Source organism: Cucurbita maxima, unplaced genomic scaffold (assembly GCF_002738345.1).
Source record: "Cucurbita maxima cultivar Rimu unplaced genomic scaffold, Cmax_1.0 Cma_Scf00014, whole genome shotgun sequence".
NCBI classification, from domain to species: Eukaryota; Viridiplantae; Streptophyta; class Magnoliopsida; order Cucurbitales; family Cucurbitaceae; genus Cucurbita; species Cucurbita maxima.
This window is the reverse complement of record NW_019272030.1, coordinates 5,056,171-5,079,185: the sequence shown is the minus strand read 5'-3', so window position 1 is coordinate 5,079,185 and position 23,015 is coordinate 5,056,171. Positions and strand designations below refer to the sequence as shown.

Below are 23,015 nucleotides of genomic sequence, written 5' to 3'. Positions count from 1 at the left end.
ATCCATTTTAAATCTATTTACAAAAAAAATCTCAAATTAATTTTTTTGATCCCCCAATATAATAAAAATATATTCTTAAACTAAATTCCCACGACAGGGAGAGCCAGAAAATTTGCCCTTTGCAAGAACCAAACGACTGGACTCCAAGGAATAATAATAATAATAAAACAACCAAACGACCTGTAGAATAAAAATAATTGAGAAACATTTCAATTTTCAAGTAACCACCGCACCGCTGCAGTGCGTCTGCCACCGCCGGTCTCTAACCGTTCCAGAAGCCAAAGCCCACCGCCATCTTTTCCCCGCCGAAGCTCCCTTTGGATCGAACACGCAGGGCAATCAGCTCAATGGCTATTGAATCCCATCTTCGCCAGGAGGCATCTGTTACTCGACTTGGTCTCATATAATTCCAGCCCTTTTACATTGTTCTTCGTGGAGCCAAATTCTTAAACCGCGCCAGTCAAACTCTATTTCGCCGTTCCTTTTAAGTTGGAATAAAATTGCTCTGCAGGGTGGCGTGCGTGGTACTTCAATTGGGGTGCTGCTCATCTTAATTGTTACGTTATGTGCTCTTGTGTTTCTGGGATCTCGAAGTATTCAGCTGGGTGTTGGATTCGGGTCATAGTCGACGATTTTCTAAACGGAAGATAACTTGCTCAATCCTCTGAGCTAACCTGTCCTGCAACTGCTTCGGAACCTCTTAGTGATAGGTTCCGAGGCAAAAATTATTGTATCAGAGGCCGGAATGGATGTAAATAGTTCGAAAAATATGGGTGACGATGGCATGTTGATTTCGGCAGCTATAGGTTCTTCTGTCGTTCCAGAAGCGTCCCCTGATTCTCTAAAAAACACGCCATCTAACATTGCGAAATTGGAGGATGTAATCGAGCATTGCGTAGGTCGGCAGAAGTATCTTGCACAGACAAGGAGTCCTTCCGATGGCGGCGATGTCCGTTGGTATTTCTGTAAAGTACCTTTGCTTGGTAATGGTGAGTACTTTCATTTTCTTCATCTTCAATGGTACGTTTTCCAATGCGACCTGTGAATAATTGACGAGAAACGAACATACTTGAAAACCAAGATGATAATAATTGGGGCAAAATTTTTAGGTTTTGACTCGGAATCATATCCGAAGAAGCTAAGAAACCTGTTTTAGGAAGACTAATTCAAAAAATTTATACGGCCATTGACTACCGTATAAACTTCTGAATCTGTATATACGTATATATAATGTTTATGTTGTCCACTTGAAAAATTAAAGTTGTAATATTGTTGATGTTCTGGTTAAAAATTGGAGTTCGCTAGGAGATTTAGAATCAAAGGGCTTTCTAACCTTTTGATGACTTTCTGCTGCTTATGTTTGGACAGAGGTAGCTGCATCAGTTCCTAAGACTGAAATAGTAGGGAAGGGTGACTATCTTCGATTTGGCATGAGGGACTCTCTCGCAATAGAAGCATCTTTCTTGCAGGTGCATTTTTCAACCTCTTGGGTACTCAATTAATGCTTATTTTCAACCATATTTCATGAATTGCTCGTAGAGAACTATCTTGGAGTTACCTTCTTCAATGTCTTTTACTCATGAGATTGACTGTCCACTCACCTTCATGTGTATGGACTTCATTTTTGGATGCTATTGTTCTTCTCGGACCATCACTGGACCACCACTTTATGGAGGAGAAGAAGAGGAAAAGGAGGAAGAAGGGTAGGGAACGAAAGAGAGAAATGCATATAAGCTTAAAAAATTAGAATAATATTCCAACTAGCAATCATATCAACAAATCTAGTTAACGAGATTTTTTCTTATAAAAATTATAAATTTTAAGAAATAACTTGTCATTGGTATAATGAAGAGGAAAATGTTCAAACAATACAAACTCCCAAGGGTAGTGAAAAAGAAAATAGAACTAGAAAACAGACGAGATCATAAAATGATTACAAACAAAAGAGAATGACTAACAAACAAAAAGGGCTCATCGAACCAAAGCTCAACTCCGAATCAAACTCGAACAACCACCACAACAATTAAAGAGGAGATAAAAATAAAGAGCGAAAGCCCCAAAGTTCGAACTGCCAAATGAGAATGCAAAAATAAAAAAAGGGGCTCTTTGGAAAATTGATTAAAAAGTAACCCTTAAGAAGACGAAGAATAAATTTTTCATAATTCAAGACCACAAGCTTCAATAAGACTAGGCACCGAAGAGGGAGGAGAGAATCTCCTACATTTTCTTAAAATAGCTACTCAAAAGCATAAAAAAGGGAGTCTTTTATCTACATATCTTCAAAGTGAGTAACCATTGGTTACACGAGATTTTCACACTTCTTAGGCTAACTTGAGATTCAACATCAAAGTCATTGTAATGAGAGAGAGAAAGATGAACTATAGGGCCTTTCGTGAAGTGAATCACCTCAACAACATTATATGTACCTTATGTGGATAAAAATTGATGGCTACTAGAAGGGATTGAAGACTTTGATAGAACTAATGTTTGATGAGTTTTGACTATTGCTTGTCTTACAGAGAAGACGTGAACAATTTTCTTCAACACTATCTTTTCGTTCATTGTTCCTTTGCCAACTCTTTTTGGAACTAGATTTTTTTGTATCGTTCCAATTTTATTGAATCTTCTCAAAGGGACTAGATATTTATCTTTCGAACTTTGGAACTAGATTCTTAGTAAGTTTAACTTGGTGTTGGGTCGCTTTATTACAATTAAAGATATGGTGGAACCTATTCTTTATGGACATAGATTGAAAGAGGATAGCTGAATGTTTTTGGAAACACTATTTGGCTAATTCATGGGAATTATGTTAAGGAAGGAATTGTAGGATATTTAATGACGTACGTGGGAAGGAGGGCATCCTTTTGATCTAGTGATTATCGTCACTTCAAGTTGGTATACTCTCTCAAAATCAGTTTGTAATATCTCTCTTTTATGCCAACTGGAGTACCTTTTTATATGCTAATTTGGGTCTTTCCGGTTGCAACTTTTCATCATTTTAATAGAAGTTATTGTTTCTCTTCATATGTATGTTTCTATGTGTGTGTGTTTCTATATACATATCTCAACTATTTATTTATATATGATTTTTGTTTTATCTGCTTATTTTTTGAAGTAAATCGAAAAAAATGGTTAAAAATTATTTACATTTCTTGGATTCGAATGTAGAGAGAGGAAGAACTACTTTCTATTTGGTGGAAAGAGTATGCAGAATGTAGTGAAGGGCCAAAAGAAAGAGCTGGTTCTAGTCTGAAGGTTGATAAACAAAGAAACGAATCTGCTTCAGAGGTCGCTAAATTAGTCAAGTTGTATGACATCGAAGAAGAGCGAGTTGGTGTCCCTGTCAAAGGAGGACTCTATGAGGTCAATTTGAAGTAATCTATAATTTAAAGAAATTTTCTTCTTTGTTTTATACTGGCACCATCTTTTATAGCACTATCTTGTTTTATACTAGCACCTTCTTCTATCCAATTGTTGCTAAATGTAACACATTTAGGCGTAGTTTCTGTGGCATGGAAAGCATTTATTGTTTTTCTCGTGGAATGTGTTGTACAAAAACAAAGGTTTGTTTAAATGTCAAAGGTTGGAAGATGTAAGTTATGTTATTTCTTCTGGTTAATGGGCTTATCAAAAGGGGAGAATTAAGAAAAACTTGAGTTCCTAAATGTCAACAGTTCATGACCAATTGAGATATTCGTATCACTAATTAATGTTTGCCTACTGGATAGATTTATTGTAGAGACTCAAACAGTGTGGTCCGCTTTATAATTACTTTCTGCAGGATCCTATTTGTTTTGATTAAATGGATTTAATTAATATTTTCTTTTCTTCTATCAAGAATATGAACGTTACAAAAGTTAAGGGTTTTGTAATCTTTTAATGTATGCTTTCTGTTTGATTAAAATCTTGGTGTTAGAATATATTTTAAATATCATATCCAAAGTTAAATATGTTGTGAAAGTATTTCTTTTTTCTGTTTAATATACAAATGCTTGCAACTGAAATCATACTATGTATGCAGGTAGATTTAGTGAAGAGGCATTGTTTTCCTGTATATTGGAATGCAGAAAATCGCCGTGTGATGAGAGGTCATTGGTTTGCTCGTAAAGGAGGACTTGATTGGCTTCCACTGCGGGAGGATGTTGGTGAACAGTTAGAAATTGCCTATCGTAGTCAGGTTTGTTTTTTGTTCTCTAAGAGACCTCCTCTTTTTCTTCTCCTTCCATTAAAATAAAAAATAAAAAAATATCATTTTCTTTTATTTTTATCCAATCACCCAATTCTTGTTTGAAAATTTTGTATGCAAAGAACCGCAAAGTTTTCATGAAGAAGAAAATGCTTCCATGTGAAATGTTTTCATTTATTGCTGTTTAGTTTCTGGTTTATTCTCATTTATAAACTTGAATTTTCTTTTTTAAATGTCTTAATAATTAGCAAGTTATGGATGAAGATGCTTTTGATCTAGGTGTGGCACCGGAGAACATTTCAGCCATCTGGACTTTTTGCATCTCGAGTTGATTTACAGGGATCTACCCCAGTATGTAAATTATTTGGAGTTCGGAGACTTATTTTGTTGTCTCATCATTACTTGAAATTTAGGCTCCTGATTTATCTTGAAATTCCTAATGTAGGGACTTCATGCTCTTTTCACCGGGGAAGATGATACTTGGGAGGCTTGGCTGAATGTTGATACTTCTGGTTTTTCTAGCGTGATTAGTTTGGGTGGCAATGGTATTAAGTTAAGGCGTGGCTATTCCCCATCTAATTCTCCTAAACCTACTCAGGTTTGTATCTCTTTAGTCTCGTAGCTCTGTTAGTATAACCTTGCCGTTGTCTTAATATTTCACCCCCTTCCGATGCAAAACTTCAATTCATAAGAAAGGACCGTAATTGGCGGATTCTTAATACTACTTGATATGGGGGGGAACTACCATTTTGAGTGAAACCTGAGCTCTAATATTCTTACATTAAACGTTGGTACTTTTTCTTGAAATGTTGAAGCTCACTAAAATGAACTCTAACCTCTATCCATCTTTTCTTTATAATTTCTCTTGAAAATTATGTGGCTTCTTTTCACTATATGCCTGTAGTGTATTTTGTTTTCCATTGAAGACATTTCTGACTTTGATCCATGCACATGAAAAACATTAAAGATGGGACGCCCTCATAGAATAGTACATCAATTCCCTCTTAAGAATGCTAAATAACTTTCTGCTAGATTGAATGATAAAAAATTGGGTGGATGCGGAAGTGAAATTGTGTTTCTTTCTGAAGACGAAAAAAAAGGTTAGGTTTACTTCAAATTGGAGGAAAATGAAATGCATTCTATCCTCTTTTTTTATTTATTAATTTTCTCTTTCTTTTTTCGTTTTATTGAACTTTTTTTTATCATTGTTCTCTCCTCACATTTTTTCTTCTTCTAATTTTCAAGGACGATTTGCGTCAGCAGAGGGAAGAAGAAATGGACGATTACTGTTCACAGGTACGTCTGCTATCATTGAGCTTCATGTATCCAGATTATATCCTTCTCAGAAATTTAGGATATGACATTCCAATTTTTTCATGTCTGTGTCCTACCGTTTATTTATTTATTTTTTCTTTTATTATTATGCCCTATTAAGCTATAATTAATTATTTCTGAAATATTAGTAAGCTATGGACGGTAATCCGCTTCATTTTAGTTTCAAAATAATTTAGTAAAATATGGTAGTTGAAATTTTGTTCTCTTCTTACAAATTTCATTATAGTTGATTTTGTTCCGATTCTCCTTTGCATCCATTTTCAATCGTGAATTGGATTATGTTATTGGACTACTACTTTAGATAATCATGTTTCTTAATATGTAAATAATACCACCCCCCCTTTCCCCAGAAGTATATATTACGTGTTTTCAAGCTCTTTGATAATAAGATAAGATTTGGAACAGTAGCTTGAAGTTTAAGTATTCCCTTTAAATAACCAACTGATGTTTTATGACTGTTCTTAAATAATTTCATCTATTTTAAGGATAATATAGGCCTGGCATTGAGGATTTATCCCTTCTTTACATGCTTGGATGGTTCTTCACTAATTTAGATGGATAAGGTGTTGAACCTTTGTTTGAAGTTTGAATCTGCTTGACAACCATATATAACTGTCTTATTCGGTGAATGCAAAAAACTATATGGATTTCTGAATTGTGAAACTACTCGATCTAATTTAATGATTTGAACTCCCTCATCATTTTTGTATTTATTTGATAATTTAATAATTAACTTGATTTTATAAAATTTTCTGCATATACCATGTCACTTTGGAAGCCACATCATTCATCTGAGGTTGTTGCTTTAGGTTCCTGTTCGACACCTTGTGTTTATGGTTCATGGTATTGGTCAAAGGTTGGAGAAATCTAATCTAGTTGATGATGTTGGGAACTTTCGGCATATTACATCTAGTCTTGGAGAGCGGCACCTCACTTTACACCAACGTAGCACTCAAAGAGTCCTCTTTATCCCATGCCAGGTAGCCAAGAAACCCTTCTTTGCTTCCTGGCATATTTTATATTTCACCTTGTTGATCCCTATTATTATGCCATTTCCATTTAACTTTTTTGTTTTTTTGTTTTAGTGGAGGAAGGGTCTGAAGCTTAGTGGTGAGGCTGCTGTTGAAAAAATTACTTTAGATGGAGTGAAGGGTTTGCGTGTCATGTTGGGTGCGACAGCTCATGATGTTTTATATTACATGAGTCCCATATATTGTCAAGATATCATCAACTCGGTAGTGCATGCTTTGTTTAGATTGCTGCTGTCCAATGTTTTCATTTTATCTATACTTGTTCTTCATAGTTCTTTGTTGATGGGTTAACTGACATAATGATTTGTTAGTTTCGTTCTTTCATGACAGTATATAATTTTATGCAACCGATACATATCATCAAAGAAGGGTGACACCTATACCTGCCTTTTGAACTTTGCCCTCTTATCATGCACTAATGTACTAGCCTTAATGAAATCTATAGCCGCCATGTTATAAAGAAGGGTGATGCTAAAAAGAGTTGCAATCTCATTACATGGCTAATTATTCGCCAAACTCTCAATCTCAGTACATGGCTCTATGGAATTATGACCAGTCACCAAGATTAGTTGGGATTTAATAAGGTTTCGTCTTCCACATTTACTGAATGTGAATCAACTTTTGTTAGCGGAAGGAAAATATATATTTTTTTTTTGCCTTATAAGCAATGAACTCTTCTTGGAACTTGCTAGGGTGTTTTGGTTATTGCTGATTCAAGATTTTAGAACCTTGTCGATTTAGTAGTGAGATATATATTTATGATAAGAAACTGGGGAGATTATAAAAATTAAAAAGAAAATATAACTTGTAGGCCAAGGGGAACTCCCTTGCCAGGAAAAAACCATTACATAAGCTCTTTCCAGCTTTAAATAATCCAATAAATGCAGTGACTACAAGAAACCTTCTTGTGAATGACACTCGATTATGAGGCATCATGTTTACAAATGATATAATACTGGTTATGTAGCACTGACAGATTTTCATGATATAAGCTCTTCAAACATTACTTTGCTCTAGAGGACTAAACGGGTATTTACATTTCTCTTCAGGTATCTAACCAATTAAACCGACTTTATATGAAATTTCTTAGAAGGAATCCAGGATATGATGGAAAGGTATGTGGCTTAAAGTTTTTTTTTTTTTTTTTTTTCCTTACTATTAACTTCTGTTAAAATAGATTATACAAATTGGGTATTTTTATGTATTTTGTATTATTAATTAGGTTTCCATATATGGACATTCTTTGGGAAGTGTCCTTTCATATGATATCCTCTGCCACCAGAAGAATCTGTCATCTCCTTTTCCAATGGATTGGTTGTATGGGGAACATGCTAGAAGTGAAGGGTTCTCGGGGGTGCATGATCAATCCTCTGCACAGAACTCTTCTTGCAATACGGAGAATAATTGTTCTACTGCAGTTTATGGATGTGCAGACATTGTACAACTTGCTAAAGAGAATGGTGAGAGAAATATGCATTTGGAAGATCCTTCAATAGTTGTGGATCCTGTGCCATCGCATTCATCTGATCTCATTATTAAACATGAAAATGCTTGTGGGGAAGCTGATTACGATTCCAGCAAAAGGCTTCCTCAAACAAGTGATGAGCTGGAGGAGTTAAATAAAAATGAAAATTGCGACTTAGAGGTTCCCAGTCTAAATAGAATTGGTGAACTACAATTTGAGAATTCAAAAGATGAAGAGGAAATAATCAAATCCCTGAAAGAAGAGGTCAGTAGGCTCAGCATTATTTCACACATACATATGTCATGGTTTATTTATTTTTGTATGCTTTCACTTGCACATATATGTCTTGTTTTACTTATTCTTGTATGCTTTCAGTGTACAGTCTCCATTTATTATAGTATGTGTTATTTGAACTTCTCATTTGTCAGGTTGATTATCTTAAAAAGAAATTGGCAGAACTTGAATTGATGTCTGCTAATAGGGATACAGATGGAGTATTGAATGAAGGTGCCTCCTAATTGTTTCACTTCTTTGTTTACTTATGGGAAGAAATTGTACCCATGATATTTTTGGTCTTTGAAACATTATCAGGAAATAAGAAAAGTTTAATAGGTATGCCCAAGGAACCCATGTTAGAAGAGTTGCCTCCCGATCAAGATGATGATTCAATGAGTTTTACTCCTCAGATAAAGTACAAAAAGCTTGCATTTAAGGTACGATGGGAGGAGTGGGATTGAGAAGAGAAATTCTTTTGACATATTCCAATATATATGTGCATTATTTTATTTTCTTGTTGAACCTTAGGGAACACTGGTTTGCCCCAACTTTTTTATGTACAATTTTTTTTCTCTAATTAGGTTGATACATTTTTTGCTGTTGGATCTCCTCTTGGCGTTTTTCTTGCACTTCGTAATATCCGTATTGGAATTGGTAAGCACACATCTGTGACATGCTAGCTACATATATATATAACTTGAAACAACTTCTTATGGATATAATGAGCAGGAATAACTCTTCAACGTATTCAACTCCCAGCAAAGAAGAGTCTCCAAATTTATGCAATGCAAGATCAATTTTTATGTGAAAATTGATTTTGCATTGAAGATAATTTGGGGACTTTTCTTTTTGGTATTAAACTAACAAGTTTCTATTTATTTTGTTATTGATATTCAATATGTTCTTTCTGAATCTGGAGTTATTCAGTTGCACTCCTAGAGTTAGGTTTATACGCTAAATGATTTTGACGTTTCTAAAAACTTATTTGTTGGACTTCAGGAAAAGGGCAAGAATATTGGGGTGAAGAAAATATAAAAGAAGAAATGCCAGCTTGCCGTCAAATGTTTAACATTTTTCATCCATTTGATCCGGTTGCATACAGGTCTTTCAAAGTGACCTTTTGTATTGCGCAAATAGAGAACGCATATTAGAACATTCTAAGTGCTCGATTCATTTTTATAACAGCCACCTTGTGATTTACTGTCTGTTATTTGATCATCATCTTTTCTTTTCTTTGACCCACATGCGCTTTTTGTTGGACACCCTCATTTTTTATTTATCGACTTGAAGAAGACACTGTTTTGGCTTTTTGGCCATGCAAGCTTGCCTAGAGCATTTATTTGTTGTGTATCTGAGTTCGTTCATAATTTTTACAGTTGGAATTCTGTCCCTTTAAAACAGAATAAAATGTTGTGATTTTCTTTTATCTATAATCGCTGTCTGTTTTCTATTTTTGTTCTTGATATGGTAGTCAGTCTACGTTATGGAGAATGTTTAATGAAAGTTTTTTTTTTTTTATAAAAAAATTATACAGAGTAGAGCCACTTGTTTGCAAGGAGTACATGCTTGAACGACCTGTTATTATACCATTCCATAGAGGTGGAAGGAGGTTGCATATTGGATTTCGGGTAAATATCTTCATTACATTGATATTGTGAATTGATATTGTTTTGGGATTCTGATAGGTTTTGCTGTATGTTATGCAGGAATTTACTGATAACTTGGCTCTTCGTTCTCAGGCAATGAAGGACAATCTACACACTCTGGGGGTGGGTTGTTCTAGACTTTCTAAGATTTCGTCTTCTTCTCATGCTTGACTTTGGTTTTTTTATTTTTCTTTTCAAACCTTTCTTTGCAAATCATTTTTCCTTTTAAACCTTCCAAATCACTTTTCTTAAATCCTTTCATCATACCATACGAGTCACTAGTACACCATTTGATTTCACCACATTATGTCCTCTGAGATTATTTTAATTACTTTGCTTCTATTATTCTTAAAGTTGTACTTGGAATTACCTCCCAAGTGCTTTGCCCGTTAAATTGCATTCTAAGAACATAAACAACCCTTAAATTGAGTGCTAGCATTTACAATTGTGATTATTATCGAACTTAACTTAACTTGAGTTTGGTTTTGGATCTTTGTGAGCTTTGTTGAACAAAAAACAATTATCTTCCTTCTGAAAGGTATATGTTTGGTATTGGGTTAATGTAAGGAATTGCTGACGGTTCTGATGTACATTATTTGACAGGTTAAAGTACTCACAATTTGCCAGTCTAGAAAAGCAGATGGTGTAGAAGGTATTATATCAGCTTCTAAAGCGGCGTCTGCTCTAATTTTGTACATTGTTACTCACTAGTGGCTAGCAGGATCTGTAGGATAACTATGAGCCGTATTTTTTCGATCTCATTATCTTTTTTCAAAAAACTACGCACCATCTTTTAGAACGTCCTCCTCCCTCTTCCCTCTTCTCATGCTTGTTTATAAATAAATAAAATGAAATCTCATTCTCTCTCTTTCATATTTGTGCACCTATTGTAGAAGGAGCTGAGGATTTTCAAGGAGGAGAACTGAAGTCTTATGGTGTTGCAATGATGGAAAGATTGACAGGAAGTGAAGGAGGGCGGGTTGATCACATGCTTCAAGTATGTGCTCCTTTTACCGTATGATATCAAGATGCTGAATTTTCCTGTCTAAAATCCGTTGCTTGTTATCATGTAAATGCATGATTCAAAAGTTGGTAGTTTATACCTTTGTTAGTCTTTGGATGAGAAACCAAAATTTTAAGAAGAAAGTACTATGACAAAGTATACTATAGATGCATGGTGGAGCTACCTTAGGTATCACAACTTGAAGTTTTTTGCAATAGTTAATGAATTGTAATTGGCCAAAACCGGAGCAACCTAACGTCTTTAGGCCTCCCGAGATGCTTTTTATCCAAATTACCTTTTAAGGGTGAAAACGGTTTTTGTAGTCCATCAAGTCTTTTTGTGATCTATTACCAAAGGTTTCGTCTTTATACTTTTTTTATCTTATTGTCCGGTTGTTTATCCTTTCATTTGCTCTATGAAATAATATATATATTCCCAGCTTGAATTGTTTGCCTGACATCGTTGTCAATGATTATGTGAGAATAATTCCTCTGCTGATTTCTCTTTAATTAAAGCTCGTTGACTTGCAGGACAAAACTTTTGAGCATCCATATCTGCAAGCCATTAAATCCCATACGTGAGTTTCATGTATACTTAAATCCAGTAGAAATAACGTTCCCTTCCCTCTATTCCTCCATGTATTAAGCAATATTTTCCCTGAAAAACTGTGTTCTTTTCCATATATTGCCAAAAAAATTTGAGTTCTGCAACTGCATTGCTGTGTAGGTAACTGTCTTGGTAAATGTAATAGTTTTGAGTGGAGGTGTATTGTTAAATAGCTGTTGCTCGATCTAAGTGGTTTGATTTTTGGCATGCAGAAACTACTGGAGGGATCATGACACTGCTCTTTTCATATTGAAACACTTGTATCGGGATATACCTGAAGATCCCGATACGCCCCCAGAATATACTGAACCCGATTCAAAAGATTGCTGGTACAATCAAAGAGAGAGTATTGAAGAGGAGCTTTCATTAACATTTTCCGACGAGGCTGTGGTAAGGAGCTTCTCAAGGAAAGTGAAGAAAATGATGAAAAATCAACGATAGACATCAAGTGCAACGAAGACTATAGCATCATCTTCTCTGTGGCCTAGCCTAGGTACAGCTACTACTAGTTCTAAGGTTTAGTGAATTTTGATGCCGAAGGTTGGACGGCCGGGACTGTTATGTTAATGAGTATGCAAATTCCCACCTTCAAAAATGGGGAGAGACTTGTGGTTTTTCTTTTCTTTCCATGTACATATAAAGGAAAAGAAAACAAAACGAGGACGTAATATTTCAGATTAAATGTAAATTGTAAATTAATACCTGTAAATTTTTTAGTATACCTCTTGCTGTGAGATGATTAGATGTAATGAACTTGTGAGGCTAAACTGCTGCATTCTCTGCAAGTGTAAGAACGCAGGCAGACAGATAAAACATAATAAACATAGTATTTTATAATTATGAGTTCATTAATAATTCTCTGCAAGTGAAGAATCTTGAGTTCATTGAGGTCACAATTCTTATTTCTTATACAATAAAGTTAGAATGCTTCAACTCGCAACGGCCAGTACCAAAGCAAAACCAGATTCCCTAAGATTAAAATTCTTATTCAGAGGATAAATGATCTGTAAAATTGTGGACTAAGAAACTACATTAGCCGTAAACATACATAGACTCGACAGCTGCCTGAACTAAATTAATTTATTTTCCTCGTCACTTCTCAAAAACACTTTCTGCTGCTTAGCAGGAATTCCATTGAATGTATGCAGAGTCGAAATAGAAATGGATAAGCAAAGTTACTTTGCTCTTTTGAATTTATGGTTTTTGGGTAAAGGCTACACATCCCAACCACCTTTTTCTAAGTTTTCTGCCTTGCTCAATACACTTTTCTTGGTGTCTTCTTGAAATTGGCTCATCCTGCACATTAACAGTACCATATGCTCATTTTATTTACTTGAAGTCCCACTATATATATATTCGTAAGCAAATAAGAGAAGCAAGCACCTTGAGAGTAGATCCGTGTCTGCCACCCCCAATATCCTTAATGCCAGCAAACCAGCATTGGTTGCGTTATTGATTGCAACAGTAGCCACCGGAACTCCCCTCGGCATCTGCACCAGAAGTCCTTAAAATAATCATAAATGCTCGTGAAATGGGAACCAAGAATTTGCACTAACAATTGCCAAAAGCAAACAAAAAGATCAATTCTACAAAACCCATATATTCACTTATGCTAGCACATTCATTTAAAACCTTCTTAGTCTCATTCCAGGGATAGGTTAGGGACCAACTGATTTCACAGATCACAATAGGTGACCTTGAAAAATGCACCAAAATTTATGTTTATACGCCAAAAAGAAACTATTAATCAAACCGATAGAACCAGAAATTATTTTGAGACAAAAACAGAGTACCTGCACAATTGACAGAAGTGAATCAAGTCCATCCAATGTCAAAGCACGCACAGGGACACCAATAACAGGCAACGGCGTAAGTGAGGCAACCATACCTGAAATCAAGCTACCAGTCGCTAATGATAAATTCCCTATTTTTTGGGCAAATAAATATAGAAATCCCCAATCTTTCGTTGTTTGCCAGATTTCACACTAAGAACTATCCCCTGAATTTAACATGCAATAGCCAGTGACCCAGTAATTTTGAACTCAAGACTGCGTAAACGAGCAATTTTGTTCATTTCACCAGCCCTTTAGAATGACATCTTTTGTTCTATCCAAATATTATATACTAGGAAGCATTTAAATGACTAGCCTGGTAAATGGGCTGCACCCCCAGCACCAGCAATGATAACCTGGATCCCTCTCTCCTGAGCAGATGAGGCGTAAGAAAACATCCAAGCAGGGGTTCGATGTGCAGAAATTATCTTTATCTGCATATTTTTTAAAGAAAAAAGAAAAAAGAAAAAAGAAAAAAGAAAAAAAAAAACTCACAGGTTAGACAAATATATATATATCCATCAAGAAAATATAGGTTAAAATACAATTTTGGCTCCGTTACTTTGAGTTTCATTTTAGCTCATGTACTTCAAATGTCCTTTGAACTTAAGTTTATCAAAATTGTCTGAATAATAACTTTCACGTAAGAAACATGCAATGTGAATACTTTTTCAAAATTTAAAGAGACTAATAGAGACTGTTTTTATAATTGAAAACCCAAGACTATATATATACTCTGTATTTTTAACCAAAAGTATGTATATCATGAACATAAACAACATCAATCACCAAAAACCAAAATTAACCTCGTAAGGCACACCAAATGTGTCAAGGACCTTTGCAGCATCTCTCATTACAGGAAAATCTGAATCCGAGCCCATTATGATTCCAACACGTCGTTCAACTGTGTTGAGTATGATTTTAATAAGAAACAAAAATGATCAAATAGAGAAAAGATCAAATTTTTATTATACATATATGAAACTTCAATACTACCTACCTACCAATATATATGCAATTTCCTTTAGGAATAGGAAAGAGGTTTTACTTAGAAACTAAGAAATACAAAAGCTAGATTCATAAACTAACCAATAAGACATGATATAACTTTCTTATAAGATCCATAATGCGTGATCTGGCCTATTTGTTATAAAGGCTGAGCATTTAGGGAAATTCTGTATTTTTTAGCAGCTGTATTATCGTTCCAGATTCTTTAATTTTCAAGATTAGTTAGAAGTTCAAGATTAGTAGGTAAAATTGTTAGGCTTAGTTAGTTAAGTCCCTAGCTGATTGAACGTTTGTATGAACTAGTATAAAAGCTAGTTCCTTTTCTTCTAATTGGCCAAAAATAATAATGTGAGGTTTTCCTTTATTTTCTTTTTTCTCTTTTCTAAGTTGACATTGAAAAGATTATAACTAAGGAAAGAGCATACGAATAACTGATATAGTAATTTGACTAGCATTGTAACCACTCCATTGAAAATCGTACTTCAATTAACACAACCGTTAACAGGCTAAAAAAAAAAAAAAAAAAAGAAACCAGATAAAACACTAAAATGAAGCATCACGGAGGGAGGCTGACCTGCAGGTTTTTCAGAAGCTTCATCAAGCGTGAATGATAATAAGTTTTCAACAACACTCATAGACCGGCCAACAATCGTGATGTGACCCATCTTTCTTTGCTTTCTCATTTCTGGTTCATGAAGGGAGTTGATTAAATGTTGAGTTCGCAATTCAAGAAGGGGAAAAATGTAAAGAGGAAGAAAAATTTAAGCCTAACCCGATTTATTATACCAATGAACAAAAGCTCCAGATATACTCAATGCCCTTTGCATCAGTTGATGAGCTAAGTAAAAACCAGGTTCCCCCTGAAAAAAACAGCAACAGAACAACTATCACAAGTGTTTACTTACAGCTACAACATGCATATTCAAAGTCTATTCTACTATGAAGTTTGAACTGATGCCCTGCCTTTAGTAAGGCTTTGTTCTCCTAATTATGATTGATCAATCCTCGATGTCCTCAAAAGTATCAAATTGTGTTATATCATATACAGCTTCTAAGTATCTCAGCCAAATCCAGGATAAGTTCACTGGTATTGAAACTTATAGTCAACATTTAAGTCACTAAATTACCTAGTCTCTAATACTTAAGCTGCTTAACATAAAGAATTCTGCCGCACCTAACATGTATTGTTTCTTCCTTTTCTGTTTTTAAAAATAGCAAATATAGTTTTTGTAACGACCCAAGCCCACCGCTAGCAGATATTGTCCTCTTTGGGCTTTCCCTTTTGGGCTTCCCCTCAAGGCTTTAAAACGCGTCTACTAGGGGAAGGTTTTCATACCCTTATAAAGGGTGATTTGTTCTCCTCCCCAACTAATGTGGGACATCAGCCCAAAGAGAACAATATCTGCTAGTGGTAGATCTGGGCCATTATAAATGGTATTAGAGTCAGACGCCGGACGATGTGCCAGCCTTCTCGCTGTTCCCCGAAGGGAGGTAGACACGAGGCAGTGTGCTAGTAAGGACGTTGGACCCCAAAGGAGGGTGGGTTTAGGGGCGGTCCCACATCGATTGGAGGAAGGAAAAAGTGCCAGCGAGGACGCTGGGCCCCGAAGGGGGGTGGATTGTGATGTCCCACATTGGTTGGGGAGGAGAACAAATCACCCTTTATAAGGGTGTGGAAACCTTCCCCTAGCAGACGCATTTTAAAGCCTTGAGGGAAAGCCCAAAGACGACAATATCTGCTAGCAGTGGGCCTGGGTCGTTACAATTTCAATCAATAAAGAAAATATCACAAAGCAAAAGGGGATAAAATATTCTTAATTTACCTCATCTTCACCTAGAATATTATACATAATAGCAGCTGGAGTTATCATTGATGGATCGCCAAGGGGAAGACCAAGGACTGCCCGCAAATGCTGCTCATATTGAGAGGTCTTGCAAGACTCAATTGTGTGATGACCACTATTATGAGGTCTAGGTGCCACTTCATTCAGTAAAATCTGTTAAAGGTAAAAAAAAAAATGATCAGTACATTAGTCCCAGAGTCCAAAAGAAGAAAAATGCTAATAACACGATATTTTTACAGCAAGTTAACACTGATTATACAACCTGACCATCTTCTGTCAAAAACAACTCTACAGCAAAAATGCCAGCACCTTCCAGAGAGCTAACAGCCTTGAATGCAACATCGGTTGCAAGTTTCTTGATCTCCCATGACACACTAGCTGGAGCTTTGACGATGTGACAAATATTTTCTCTACAGGGATAAATTTTGTTATGTGACGTCTAAGTAATTTTTTTTATGGAAAATCAGCTATCATTGAGAAAATGGAAAAAAAAAAAAATACAAAATACAAAATGACCTATAAACAACAGCCCAGCAAGAGGAACTAGCCAAAAACAAAGCTAGAACCAATGTGTTGTCTGAATGCACAGGAGTAATGTAAAATCAGTGCAATTTTATCTCACAATTTTCTCTTTATAAGAATGAATTTTTATCATAAATGAAATGAGCCTGCAGAACCAAGAGTTCCAAATAATTGCTCCAGTCGATAAAGAATCAAAGAAAGCTAATACTTACAGAAGACTTATCTAACACAACCTGAGAAGAGAAGACAAATACGGTCCCAAAAAGTTAAGAGCTGCCCTTCAACATTTCAAAAGTTATATTTACTTCCAGCCAAATTTCTCACATAATACACTTCACCACACTGTAACAAGAAGCTTTAGCTTTGGAATTAAGCAAGGGGCCAGTAAGCATAACTGTGTAGAAACTATTCATGGAGGTGGAAAAAATATTGTGTTGATCAAAGACTCCCAAAAGACCCAACTACAACTTGAGAGTCGAGATATTATGGCCCACTGTTTAGTTGTTTCACCCTGCTGATTAGGTTGATAAAAAAAAAAAAAAATCTATTATGAACACAACACAGCTTTTGACTTCCACAAAAGACTGGCGGCTGAAGGCTCAAAGACGGCAGGGAAGAAGAAGCAATGATCGGAATTAAGCTTAGGCTAGAAACGAAAGTAAAGGAAGGTCCTCAACATAATTTTCAGTGCAAGTGATTAATAACCTAATACCATATTCACGAAATTGTAAGAAGGATCAACTCATAAAAGGATACTCCCATGAAAGCAAGGAAGCCAGAGCAATACTTCTTGAGCTCCACAAAGATTTGATAAAAAACCTGTCAATCTTGACCCAACTAGGTTTTTGTAAATGATAATTAGGATTTTCCATAAGGATAACATCCGCCACCATAGCATGTTTATTTCTATCCTCCAACTTATGAAAGAACTATCTTCCCTCCATTTACTCAACCTAGGACAAGTACATCTAAACTTATCGTTCACCTCAACTTTGAATCTTCCATGTTCTACAACTACAAACCCTTTATAACCCTCCTGAGAATAGAGAGACGAAGATAGGTATCAAATAAAAAGTTAGACATCGACATAGTATGATTGATAATTTAGACACTTGCATATGATGCATGAAATTTACAATAACAAGTGGGGTTGTGGAGATTTGAACCTCCTACCATAAAGGAGGTAATACTCACCAATACCATTGAGCTATACATTTCATGAATTTACATTTTTTAAAAGCTTGCAAGGAGAAATGGAAGTTTGCAAGAAGGGAAAGGGAAGAACATATAAAAATTGTATCCTTCAACTTACTTGTGAATAGTTTGAACAACAGGATAGCATGCCATGGAGTTGTCTCTGCCTCTTGCAATAACAACTGACAGTTCCTATCACACAAAAGGAAAACAAAGATCAGATGTCATCCTGAAAAAGATATGCAAACAGAAACTTCATAATGCTTAGGTCCAGGACTTCATATGCAAGTTGATATGTGCTATTGTTCATTTATCATATATTCACACATTCTTACAAAAGAAAGAAAACTAAAAGAATTCTAGAAACTATTTTTAACGGCTCTCTTGGTGTAGCTTCTATGCTCCTTTCAACAACTATCACTAAAATGTTCTTTAAGCTAACTGGAAAAGCTTTGTGTAAGCTTCCTTGCTTGGGACATGGCTTTACTCCCGATGAAATTCTTTCATTACAGAAAAAAAAAAAAAAAAAAAAAGGAAATAAAGAAAGGGAAATGCATACATAGGGAGAAAAAAGCAATTAAGAGTGAGGTGAATGATCAACAAGGCAAACAGAATGCTAAGACCTAACCTTCACGAAAGGTGCCCACTTCTCGACATATAAGCCACGCTCAAATCCACCCAGAGCTGGACATATTAACAAAGAGCACAAGTTATTAGAAAAGTAGGAAATATATTAAATAAAATTATGCGTAAATTAAGACCTCAAACGGACCAAGAAGTAAACATAACAAGCATACGAAATGCCTAATTACTTAGACTCCCAAATTAAATTTCTACAAGTACAAAAAAAAAATGTAACAATTGATTAAGACATATCCTAAACCAAAATGTCTCAGCTTTGAATCTCCATCTCCATATGTTTTTTTTTTTTTAAAGCATACTTTCTTCGGGAAAAAATAAAGGAACATAAGAGCATCCTAAAAAACGAAGCCTACAAAAAAAAAAAAAAAAAAAAAGGAGAATGAAAGAAAATTCAACATTGATGCCTTGAGGAAAACATAAAACCTAACGAGGAGCTAGATGTCAGTACTATCCCACTCCCCACCGCTTTGTAGAGTAGCTCTCTCCTCAGCCCACAACATAGTGTGAAATCAAGATCGTTTCATTGAGCACCCCATAGGTTGTTCTCAAAAAGTTACGGGACTATTTTTAATAATCGCATAAATTACAGGCTTTATGCATACTATTATTAATATATTGCAATTTCAATATTTAAAAAGAACTCGAAATAAAGAAACATCACCAAAAATGGCAGAAGAAAGCTCCTCCACACTTTTCGCAACAGCATTTCCTCGTCCATCATAAGCAAATCTTTTGCTCTTAATCATGAGAGGATAACCAAATATATCACCTGCTTTCTTTGCACCTTCAAGATCTTCGATCTGTAAGAGAAAACATTAACGGTCAGTAAGTAATCTGCTACTGTTAAACACAAATATAAGGGCAAGAATGGCAACACCATTAAGGAGAAGTCAAGGCAGATAATATAACCTGCGTAAACTCGGGCAATGGAATTCCATGCTGAGAAAAATGAACTTTTTGGAGATATTTGTCCTGTAACATAATAGATGATAAAGGATCAGAAATAATAAACAAATATAGTAGACAATTTATTTCGATCTCTGAGCAACGTAATGGTGGAGGTTAGAAGATTTAATCTTCTTGAGCAGATTGCAGGGACAATTTGATAGGTGTATAACACATGCATTGGTTATTTTAAAAGATATCAACCAACAAGAAGAGAGAGGGAGGAGACTAGTACTGCAAGATATATAAGATGTAGTCACGATAACAGCGTTATAGGCAAATTTCCGATTAGAAGCTTCTTTAAAGGTGTATGTATTATGCATTCCTCTATTTCCATTATAGATGTAGCCTTCATTCATCCGGTCCTCATAATAAAAGATTGACTGAAAATCTTAGAATTGACAAGTAACTTTTGGACTTAAAAAAAGATGGCTTTCAAAACCAAATGTACACATGAAGAAACACAGGCCTGAATTATACGGATGGTAGATGCTCTCGGTTGACAATCAATTCCTTGCTCCTCGAGAATCTCTAGTGTGGCCACATCAACGTGTTCAATTTCAACTGTTAAGACTTCACATCTAACTACCATGGACGGAACTTACTGTTACTACCATGAGCATTAAAAAAGAACTAATGAACGTAAAAAATGTACCTCATAGCAAATTCTTGGACAGTATTACTATCATCAAAGTCACCAACCATGTGATAGTAAGCTAACGAACTAGCAGGGCAGTTTACAAGTGGGTCGAGAATTGCGATTTTGATGGACAATTTGGAGGCTGCTTGACAAAGCATACGACCCAGTTGGCCCCCTCCTAGGACACCAACAATTTTTTCAGAAACTCCATGAACAGAAATTTCATCTTTCCTGCAAGTAAATACCAGAGAAGAGATTCTAACCAAGAGCTATTTCATTCTCATGTTTCCAAAATTAAGGAGGTGAGGGGAAATAGACGGAAACATATCCCTGGAAGAAAAGTTATACTAAAAGGTGCAGTGAATTGAAAACAAACCGGGGAAGAGTCTCAGTAGAATGAAGTGATGCGGAGCAGTGTAGGGTGTGATTCTTGCGCTGTGGTTGTTTGGCCATTTTTAGCAGTGAAGGGAAACTATAAGATGGGATGATGTTTGAATCAACAAACCAGCTTAGAGCTTTAATCCTTTGCGAAGATAGAGAGGGTGTACGTATAATATCCGAAACTAATACATAATTTGGGCGGCTAGGTGAAGCCATCGAGGAACTTGAAAGCATCGTGTGGAATAGTTAAGCCTAAAACAACTGCAATGAAGGAAAGAGTACTCTCCTTTCCACGTACACGGATGGAATGTACTGACTAGAAAGATGAAGAAGAATCAGAAACTCCAATGGGCGGCGCGGCGGCCGAGAGAGAGGGAATAACTGAGGGGCTTCTTTCACTGTTTGCAGATGCTTTCGCCGGACATCGGTGCCTGCTCCCTGCACCTCTGCTCTCTGCTCTCTGCTCTCTCCACTGGCGGGTTGTACACCTTTTTCAGATAAACCGAACCGATTCTTTCCGGTTTGGATGTTAGAGAACCGACCAATCTCCAGCTTTCTTCAAATAATCGAACCGAACCATTTGGTTTGGTTCAACCTAGTTCATCAGTTTGGTGCATGGGTCTTGAGGCCAATGAGGCTTAAAGATAATAAGACACGAGGCATGAGCCATGAGCCATGAGGTCTAAAAGAGAGGAGGCACGAGAAGTGAGGCATGAGGCGTGAAGCTTTAGGTCATGCCCAAGACCCGACCCAATTAAGAATAGCCAGCGAGAGGTCCAAAACCCGAGAAATGGACTTAGATATGGGCTTCCGTTTGGGCCTAAGTATGGGCTTTGAAATGGACTTAGATACAGGTTTCCTATTGGGCCTACGTATGGGCTTTGAAATGGACTTAGATAAAGGCTTCAGCTCGGCCCCGGTTCTGTTGCTATAATTTAAAAGCCCTCCTGAAAATTAGTTTCGCGCAGGATTTAGATTTTCGCGCGCCATATCTTCTCCTCCCGCTGCCTCTCTTCCTCTCTCTCCCCCGTTTCTGTACAAAGTTTATGTTATCACTGAGAGTTAGCAATGGGGAGTTTGTCACAGAGAGATGTTAATCAAATGGATGGAAATCAAGTGAAAGCAAAAAATTCTGGTACTCTGTTCTTAACTATCTTATTGATTTAAACTGTGTGTTATTTACTAGAAAGCCGTATATGTCTTGATCGGATGCAAATGCAGGACTCGTGAATTCATTTTAGGTCACAAGATTATGTTAGTATTTCATAGGGTAGAAAGCAATGTAGAATTCTCCTAATTGATTGCTTTAGGCACGGGGATGCGATATCTTTTGATCATCAAATAAACAAACACTGGAAACACACGAAGAAATATGCTCTCCGATGTCAACAAATACGATTTTAGAGGAATCTTCTTATTGCATGTCAATGTTCGTTCACTTGTTTTCAACTGTCACTGTCGCTCAATCTCTACTTTGCTCGTTTATAGTTTCCGCAAACGAAATGATTTCAAACGAGGAAAATTATAGTTGTCTGTGCTGATTACTTCCGGGAGAACAAGGATCTATCTCCTCCGAAATGTAAATTGTTTGTGCTTTAAGAACTCCCTAGGAAAATTGTTAGTTAGCGTCTACTGTCTTTACGTTAGTATTGTTCTTGATCCGTCTAGCATTATCATAAGAACACTCGTGATTTAATGCATTTCTTTACGAGACATTTGATAATTTTCTGGGAGCCGTAACTTCACATGTTCGAGTTTTTGAATCTTATGCCACCACATATAATATGTTTTGAGTGTGCTATCCAATGTTAGATCTTGCGTCCCACCCTTTTATTTTCCCTTCCTTTTTCTATTTAATTTTTTTTTTTAATTGGCTAATAATTTAAAAGAAGATCATCATGACAATTGAAAAACCCGAATAGTGGTTCTCTAAAAGTGGACGTGGTGTTGTCATGATCAAATTTCTCTATGCGCGAAATGAGGTTATACTTGTAGAACATGTTAAACAAAAATCTTGTATGTACATTTTTCAAAATGTCTGAGCACGCACGAGAATGGTGCATTGGAGTAATCTGTTTGTTTCACAAGTGCAGGCGGCGGAGTCTGTTTGATGAGCAATATATGGAGAGATGAGCAGCATCCATCCACCATCAATTTTATGTCTAATTTCCTAAGCACAAATTCATTTCGCCTCAATTTTGTTCCAATCGCTCCAGTAATTTTCTTTACTTTCTCGGTAAGTAAATTTCATTGACAACCATTCTGTACTCATATCAATCACTTATAGGACTTGATATTCAATTGTGGGGGTTTATCAGTGGCTTTTGCTTTTGTGACAAGTTGGGATTGCAGCAATACGTCATCAATCTTTTGCAGGTAGTATTGTTGTTGTTGTTGTTGTTTTTTTTTTTTTTTTTTTTTTTTTTTTTTTTTTTTTTTTTTTTTTTTTTTTTTTTTTT

The 23,015-nt window shown here is 35.9% G+C and overlaps 3 protein-coding genes across 6 annotated transcripts in view; 2 read left to right on the top strand and 1 right to left on the bottom strand.

Annotated features, from left to right (window-relative positions):
* Positions 1 to 228: 228 nt before the first annotated feature.
* LOC111489011 (phospholipase SGR2) lies at positions 229 to 12,297 on the top strand. Its single transcript, XM_023137006.1, has 21 exons — positions 229 to 989; positions 1,369 to 1,469; positions 3,169 to 3,363; positions 4,022 to 4,177; positions 4,466 to 4,537; positions 4,632 to 4,784; positions 5,432 to 5,482; positions 6,331 to 6,501; positions 6,607 to 6,756; positions 7,602 to 7,667; positions 7,775 to 8,281; positions 8,446 to 8,524; positions 8,609 to 8,730; positions 8,875 to 8,947; positions 9,293 to 9,395; positions 9,828 to 9,921; positions 10,000 to 10,062; positions 10,543 to 10,591; positions 10,833 to 10,936; positions 11,473 to 11,519; positions 11,761 to 12,297. The coding sequence occupies exons 1-21, from the start codon at positions 746 to 748 to the stop codon at positions 11,987 to 11,989; spliced, it is 2,829 nt and encodes a 942-aa protein (XP_022992774.1). The 5' UTR covers positions 229 to 745; the 3' UTR covers positions 11,990 to 12,297.
* Positions 12,298 to 12,502: 205 nt separating this feature from the next.
* On the bottom strand, positions 12,503 to 21,099 carry LOC111489012 (phosphoribosylaminoimidazole carboxylase, chloroplastic-like). 2 transcript variants are annotated; one of them, XM_023137007.1, is made up of 16 exons: positions 20,552 to 21,099; positions 20,191 to 20,406; positions 20,005 to 20,116; positions 19,500 to 19,562; positions 19,252 to 19,390; positions 18,577 to 18,632; positions 18,067 to 18,140; positions 16,495 to 16,642; positions 16,212 to 16,385; positions 15,161 to 15,248; positions 14,963 to 15,073; positions 14,187 to 14,284; positions 13,697 to 13,814; positions 13,342 to 13,436; positions 12,932 to 13,038; positions 12,503 to 12,844 (listed from the first exon to the last, which is right to left on the bottom strand). In XM_023137007.1, exons 1-16 carry the CDS (start codon positions 20,788 to 20,790, stop codon positions 12,763 to 12,765), a joined length of 1,920 nt encoding a protein of 639 aa, XP_022992775.1. In that variant the 5' UTR covers positions 20,791 to 21,099; the 3' UTR covers positions 12,503 to 12,762. The 2 variants fall into 2 exon arrangements, with proteins under 2 accessions (XP_022992775.1, XP_022992776.1); XM_023137008.1 differs by lacking the exons at positions 20,005 to 20,116; positions 20,552 to 21,099 and having other exon boundaries at positions 20,191 to 20,258.
* A 426-nt stretch (positions 21,100 to 21,525) lies between these two features.
* LOC111489015 (protein PARTING DANCERS) overlaps positions 21,526 to 23,015 on the top strand; it is a 4,611-nt gene continuing 3,121 nt past the window's right edge. For 2 of the 3 annotated variants that reach the window (XR_002719314.1, XR_002719313.1), the window contains exons 1-3: positions 21,526 to 21,691; positions 22,650 to 22,771; positions 22,844 to 22,932. Coding sequence is in view for 1 of the 3 variants with exons in the window: in XM_023137012.1 (XP_022992780.1) it covers positions 21,625 to 21,691; positions 22,650 to 22,771; positions 22,844 to 22,932 (278 nt within the window). In the remaining 2 variants the exon portion in view is untranslated. The remainder of the gene's footprint in view (positions 21,692 to 22,649; positions 22,772 to 22,843; positions 22,933 to 23,015) is intronic. The other variant, XM_023137012.1, reaches the window with a different exon arrangement.